Below are 7,059 nucleotides of genomic sequence, written 5' to 3'. Positions count from 1 at the left end.
AGTGCTTTGCTAAGGGGCTCCTCAGCAGCTGTTGAGGGAATGCAGAGGGTTTTTATTTTTTCCCCACTCAAATTTTCCCAATCAGTCCCAGGATTTGAACAATTTCCTGTTTCCTCTCGTGGAGACACTGATCACAGAGGCATTCAATCCCACTTTGTAAGTACATGTGTGGCTGATGGTTCCAATACACAATACAGTTGTGTAACTTAACAGTTTGTCACCACTGAGTCAGGGATTAAAGTGAACTTCTGGGCAGTGAATACCATTCTGGTGAGCCAGAACACAATACAGTAGCAGTGGGAGAAAAAAACAGATGGAAGTTGTGAGTGACGACACAGTGATGATCTCTTATGGGTCTGCACGTATAAAACTGACCAGTCTCCCAGTGCTCACTCCAGTGTAAGCTAGCTCACCATGACGATTATCTGCTGGGAATGAACATGAGGCATATCTGGATGGAAAAGACAGAGCCATGGACATAAGGTGAGCATTTCAAAAGCTTTCCACAGAACAGATAGAAAGGAAAGTGTATTTCTTGGCAGTTTCTGGCCTTTTATTTCTACTGCCTGGATAGGGAGGATGCACACTAGGACAATGATATTTTCATTTACAGCTGCTCTGGACAAGTTTATATTTTATTCATTAATAACAGCATAACTGCAGTAAAGAGTGTATCGTGATTAGGCCATTTCTGGTGTTGGAGCCACTGACAGTCCCAACCAAAATGTAAGCAGTGGAAAAAACAGGCAGAATTTCACACCATTTATGACACAATACATCAAGCTTTTGTAATGAGTAAAGAGGGAAAATAGACTGCTGAGCCACTCTACAATGGTGTTTGTTTCTAATAAGTGATAAAACATTCTTAATTTCCACATGAACCTCTGAGAAAGGCAGAGGTGTTCATCACAATATATTTAATGCTGAGATAGCATCTTTTACCATGTTAGAACTGTGTTCATCCAAATTTATGCAATAACAGTTCTTTGAGATCCATGTGAAATCACTTGTTCAGTCCTGCTTTTTCTAACTAAGGAACATAGCAAAAACTCAGAACCCTTAAGATTTGGAAAAAAAGTCATCCATGCTGTTAGTACTTCACACAGCAATTACTGTATGTAATACTGTACTCTATGTTCTCTTGCCTCAGCAAATCATTTCTGTCTCAACCCCCAACTGGACCAGATATCTGCAGCGAGGATTTAACAAAAATTAAATGTAGTTCACAAATACTGTAGATTTGGCTTCTTTCCATTGGCTCCCTGTCACTTATATGATTGATTTTAAAATTTTACTCTCGACATACAAAGCATTACATGGTCAGGCACCTCTGTATTTAAAAGAGTTGTTGACCACTAAAGGGGAACATCACGTCTTCAGTACATCTGGCTGTTCCAGGGTCAAGGCTGAAAACCAAAGGTGATGGTGTTTTTGCTGTTGTTGCTCCTCAACTTTGGAGCAGCTGAGAGAAGACAAATCAGTGCACATCTTTAAAAGCATCTTAAAACCCTTTTTTCCCTTTGAATTTCTCTGGATGTTAACTTTTACTTAGTAGTAAAAATGTTCTCCACCAAGGCTTTTGGATAATGTTAGACTAAACATAAAATGTCTTCACTTATGTGAACATATGTAAGCTTTTATGGGTCTACAGAGTTTAATCAAAGAGCTATGAGCGAATAATAATTTGAATAGGAAAAACCTGTTTCAGCCTAGTTGTAATGAAATGAAAATGGCATTTGGATTTGTCCTCATCAGTCCTCAATCATTGCATGCTACTAAACTTATTGCCCTGTTAATCTCACTCATGCACGTAAGAAGAAGGGCTGATTCATTACAATATAGCCAAACTGTTCATCAGGGGAAAGCACCCAAAAAGTAGTCTAATTTATCATGTCACCCAAAACCATTTTCTCCAACTCAATTAAATTAAAAGTAGCCCAATTGTGTGCACCCAGTCTGGCAACAGGGGTTCTTTATATATGTGTTCTCTGTCTCGTATGTCCCTGTCTCCCTTTTCTTCTTCCTGTAAAACACACTGTAACTTATGTAAGTGCTATAGTATGATGTATAAAAAGTTTGCTTTCTTGCTTATGATGACACTGCTTTGACTACAAATCACTGTCATTTACAGTTTCCAATGGCTGTGAATGCATCAAAATGGTTAGTCCCGACTGTGGACCCAGAGCTGGACTCCTGCAGTAATTACACTGAAGCCTGGCTGTGGCTGTCCTCCCTGCAGCCGGCCTACCTGGGTTTGATCAGTGTCGTGGGGTTGGTGGGAAATGGCCTTGTTCTCTGTGTGTTCTGCCTGCAGAGGAAGCCCTGCACTGTGGCTGATGTCTACCTGGGGAACCTGGCAGTTGCTGACCTGGTCATGATGTCCTGCCTTCCCTTCTGGGCTGTCACTATTGCCCGAGGCTACCAGTGGGACTTTGGAGAGGTCCTCTGTAAGCTAGTCAATATGGCCATCTCTATGAACTACATCTGCAGTGTTCTGTTCCTCATGCTGGTCAGCATTGACCGCTACCTGGCTCTGGTGAAGCCCATGAGTACCAGCCGTCTGAGGAGAGCCACCTGGGCCAAGCGTATTTGCCTGGGGATCTGGAGCCTTGGTTTCCTCTTCACTCTGCCCATCCTGCTTTTCCGCACAGTGATGTACATAGAGGATCCCAGTGTGGATGCCTGCATTTTGGCCTACCCCCACCCAGTGTGGAGGTTGCACCACAACATCACCAGGATTGTGTTGGGCTTCCTAATCCCTGTCCTGGTGGTAACTTACTGCACTCGTCACATTGTGACTGCGCTGAAGGATCGGGGAACCAGAGGACTTCCCGAGGTGAGGGCGGAGAGGAAGGCCACCTACTTGGTCCTGGCCGTGCTGGCCATCTTCCTCTTCTGCTGGACACCGCACCAGGTGATGCGGTTTCTTGACACTCTGGATTACTTCCAGGTCACACCTGGATGCCTCTGGGGTCATGTCCTGGACATTGGCATACAGCTGTCCACATATCTGGCGTATAGCAACAGTGCTGTTAATCCCTTCCTGTTTGCCATTGTCGGGAAGCATTTCAGGAGAAGGGCAAAAGAGGTGTTTGGAAAAACTTTGAACCCCTGGTCAAAAGACATGACCTACCTGAATGTGAGCTTCACCTCAACGAACAGACTCAATGAAATAAGAAAAACTTGAAAAATCTGGGCTAAAACAAACTGTATCATGATCAGTGGCTGTGAAAGAACACTTTATTGTGATCACTTGATGAGAGTGAATGAATTAGTATTTGCCTGCAGTGATTAACTTTTAAGCTGTTCTAATTGATTTTTTTGGACACTTGGGGGCAGTGGAACAAGCTGACATATTTTTCACCTCCATAAAGCAGACGCATGGCAACATTAGCATTAATTTCTGTTTGTGTCCACCTGATGAATATAACCACTTGCACAACTTGCTCTGCTATTTTGGCAGACTGTTTTTGTTGATGCAATCCTGGTCCCTGCAACAGCGCAGTGCAGCCTGGAAGCAAAATGCAAAGCTTGGTTTGCATAGCTTGGTTCTCATCATTAGCAAAATGATTCACCAGCGGTGAATGTCAACTATTTATGAGTGTCAAATTGCAAGTGCCAATACTGATACATTTTGGAGGTAATGATTTGAAAAAACCCCCTGCATGTTTAATCATCATTAACATCACAAGTATAAAAACTTTTCGCTGTGGAAAGGAAGTTACTTTTTTTTCCCCTTTTTGTACAAATAAACCCAAAATATTTTCTTTATGACTGGGCTCCTGTCGTCCACTTCCCACTTCTGGATGTAGTGAAGGTCCAGTTTCAGCACAGAGTTTGGAAAAACCCAACAGTCGGAAATTGTTATGCACGAATAAACACACACGTTGACAAGTGCTTTACTATTTGCTTAATATTTATTTCAGGAACCTAAATATACAGGAAAAAAATTATTTATACAGGAAAAAAAACAGTGGCACCAAAATTACGACATTTTAGAGCTCCTCCTAAATTTCTCAAACGAGGCTTTCTGGGGAGCTCATGTCTCTTTCAGGGGAACCAAGCTCCTTGTAGCTCCCCTGTATTTTGAACCCTGTCTATTTTTAATATAAAAAATGCTTATTAGTGCAGCTTTAACTAAAGCCTCTTGTTGTTGTAGTTTGGGTGTTGTCACTTCCTGGTTTATTTTGTAGTAGTCTCCTTCCCTTGTGTGTCTTGTGTTTTTACTTCCTGTCTGTGTTTTCCCTCCAGTTTTGATTGTTGGTCCTCCCTTGATTGTTGGCACCTGTGTCTTGTTATCTCACCTCCCCTAGGGTATTTAGTCTTGGTCTTTCCTTTGTTCTGTCGGATCATTGTTGTACACATGGTGTTGTTCCTTGCCGAGCCCTTGATTATTGGATTCTTTATTCTCCGGTGAACCTTGTTTGGATTTTGGATTTGTGGATTTGGCCTGCTCTCCTGTGAACTGTGTTCCCCTCTTGGACTCACTCCCCTGCTTTCACCCATGCTATCCGGTACTCATCTGCATTTTGTCTGCTCATTACCTGTCTGCTCACCTCTGCCTGTTCTTGCCTGCATTCCACCCCACAATAAACACGGTAGTCATCCGGCTACTTCACCCTGAGACTGCTTCCTCGTCATCTGCTTTTGGGTCCACATACCTCCATATAGCACCTCGCCTTACGACACTTGTGACCAAACAAGGTATGCATTGATGTCAAATGTTCCAGATGATTCTTATTGAGTTGTAATTACCGGAGGCCATATGCCTCAGTAATATCAAGGGACTTATTAGCACAAATAGTCCACTTGGCTCTGTGTCTTGTCCCTTTGCCTTGTCTTATTGCGTTTGTCATGTTGTTGTGTTTTTGTTGACAAGCTGTGAATTATCATCTTAAACAGACTCATTTACACTGCAAAATCTTGAACATTTATGATGTAATCAGTACTAAATATCTACTCTTGAGTGCTGAAGATCCCAATGTAATCCATAAAGACTTTAATTGTCTCTGAGTTTCTTCTGTCTATGACCAAGTGCATAATTATGAACTATTCAAGATGTGCACTGTGAAGGGAACGTATTGGAATGTTATTAAACTGAAGGAAGTTCAGTTCACGTTAAAAACAGTTGTGGTGCTCATAAGAGAAGCAGTTTATTAAAGATCCAATTTACTTAGTATTTGTTGTCACTCAGTTTTTAATCAAGGTATGTTTTGCCTTGGGTGGGCACAGAAGATGGAATTTATGCAACTTATCAAATATTTTGGCAGTTTTAAAGGTCCAGTGTATAACATTTAGGAATATAATATTTATAAGTATGTTTTAATTTGTGTAGGAGGGAAGGAAGGGGATGGTGATGCGACTAGATGCCACTAAATCCTACACACTAGACCATTAAGTGCTAAAGCCAACATATAATTTCAACAGTGAAAGTAATTATCTCACTATTATTGGCTGTAATAGTTATAATTAATAGAACTGTGACAACAAGATAGCGTGGCAAAGCAAACATTTCTTCCAATATATCATTATGGAACATGTCTACTGTCTGATTTGTGCTATGAAGCAAAGGGTAAGCCTGGTGACATTCTATTATTTTTATTGTCAAAAAAATCATGTGCAGAACAATGAATTGATCCTACTACTGTGTGTGTATCCAATAGGGGTAAAACGCAAAGCTATCTGTATATGTATTTGTATCTGTTTATGTCACAATTGATTATGGCATTCTTTTAGATAGACTGAGGCACTGGGTGGGCATATCTGGCACTGCACTAGACTGGTTATCATATCTGTCCAATAGGAAATTCTGTGTCACCATTAATAACTTCATGTCATCCTTTTCCCATATCAACTACGGTGTGCCTCAAGATTCAATTCTGGGTCCAATACTGTTCTCCTTATATATGCTCCCCTTGGGTGATGTCATCTGCAGACATGGGATTTCTTTTCATTGTTATGCGGATGACACTCAGTTGCACCTCCCTGTCAACCACCCTCACGTAGTTTGAGATCTTCGGGCAGGGGTCTTCTGTCTCATCCTGAGTCCAGGATGAAACCTAAGGGGGACAGAGCTTTTGCCATCAGGGCCCCGAGGCTCTGGAACAACTTGCTCGAAGAAATGTGGTTGTCTGAGTCAGTGTCGTCTTTTAAGTCTCTTCTCAAAATGCACTTTTATCGGAAAGCAAATCCTGATCTTACCAGAGCTGTCTTTTTATTTTATTGTTTTTATGTATTATATATTTTATCATTCACTGTCGTATTTTATTTCTCTCTTTGTGAAGCACTTTATACTTTGTTTTGATAAGTGAATATGAATATCAACATAAATATCGACCATGTTTTAACTTCATGGTCTATATTTATGTGGCATCTCACATAAGTCGCAATGTAATGTGACTGGAGATTGATATTCATTAAAATATTACTTTTATTACCTTATTGGTATTAAGGGGAAATGTTCCTATACTATGACATGTCTTTCTAGTATAGCCAAATTTCTCAATTATTCTCCTCTCTTTATTGCTACCCCACAATGTGCATATCACTTGAGCATATTGTTTAGCTGCAAAACTTTCAGAACTGTCAAAATGAATGAAACACTTTCTGAAGCACCAGTGACACTTGAAAACATCCTCAGTCACGTGGTATAATAACCTAACTAGCCAAACTGTGTGTTTTCCTTCACAGGGCAGGCCTTAAAGGGGCAATATGTAAACATTGAGACTACTCTCTAATTCATAATTCATACTCCAAATCAAGAGGGGGAGCATGTCACATATCAGGTCAACTGCTGCTAGCTGCCATTAGGTAGTTAGCTGTGCAGCTAACTTAGTTACGGTGCTAATAGCTGACTGAGCAAAAGAACTGGAGTAGGGCAAGCAGGCAGCGAACTGGGATCAACAGCTTTACAGTGAACACGGCCAGTCTGGGACGAAACACAGCCTCAAACTGACGGAGGCCAGTTCGATGACAGGGAATACAGTACAGAGGGTTCATTTACAGTGTCTCCGACCAGGACTCCGGGGATGACGAAGACACGCCGTGTTCAGACAGGGT

The 7,059-nt window shown here is 41.3% G+C and overlaps 1 protein-coding gene across 1 annotated transcript; it reads left to right on the top strand.

Annotated features, from left to right (window-relative positions):
- Positions 1-392: 392 nt before the first annotated feature.
- On the top strand, positions 393-5,843 carry LOC122863516 (B2 bradykinin receptor-like). Its single transcript, XM_044170091.1, has 2 exons — positions 393-483; positions 2,132-5,843. Exon 2 carries the CDS (start codon positions 2,138-2,140, stop codon positions 3,185-3,187), a length of 1,050 nt encoding a protein of 349 aa, XP_044026026.1. The 5' UTR covers positions 393-483; positions 2,132-2,137; the 3' UTR covers positions 3,188-5,843.
- Positions 5,844-7,059: the final 1,216 nt, after the last annotated feature.

The sequence above is a fragment of the Siniperca chuatsi genome, linkage group LG16 (assembly GCF_020085105.1).
Source record: "Siniperca chuatsi isolate FFG_IHB_CAS linkage group LG16, ASM2008510v1, whole genome shotgun sequence".
NCBI lineage: Eukaryota > Metazoa > Chordata > Actinopteri > Centrarchiformes > Sinipercidae > Siniperca > Siniperca chuatsi.
The sequence above is the reverse complement of the archived record's forward strand: the minus strand, read 5'-3'. Positions and strand labels throughout refer to the sequence as shown.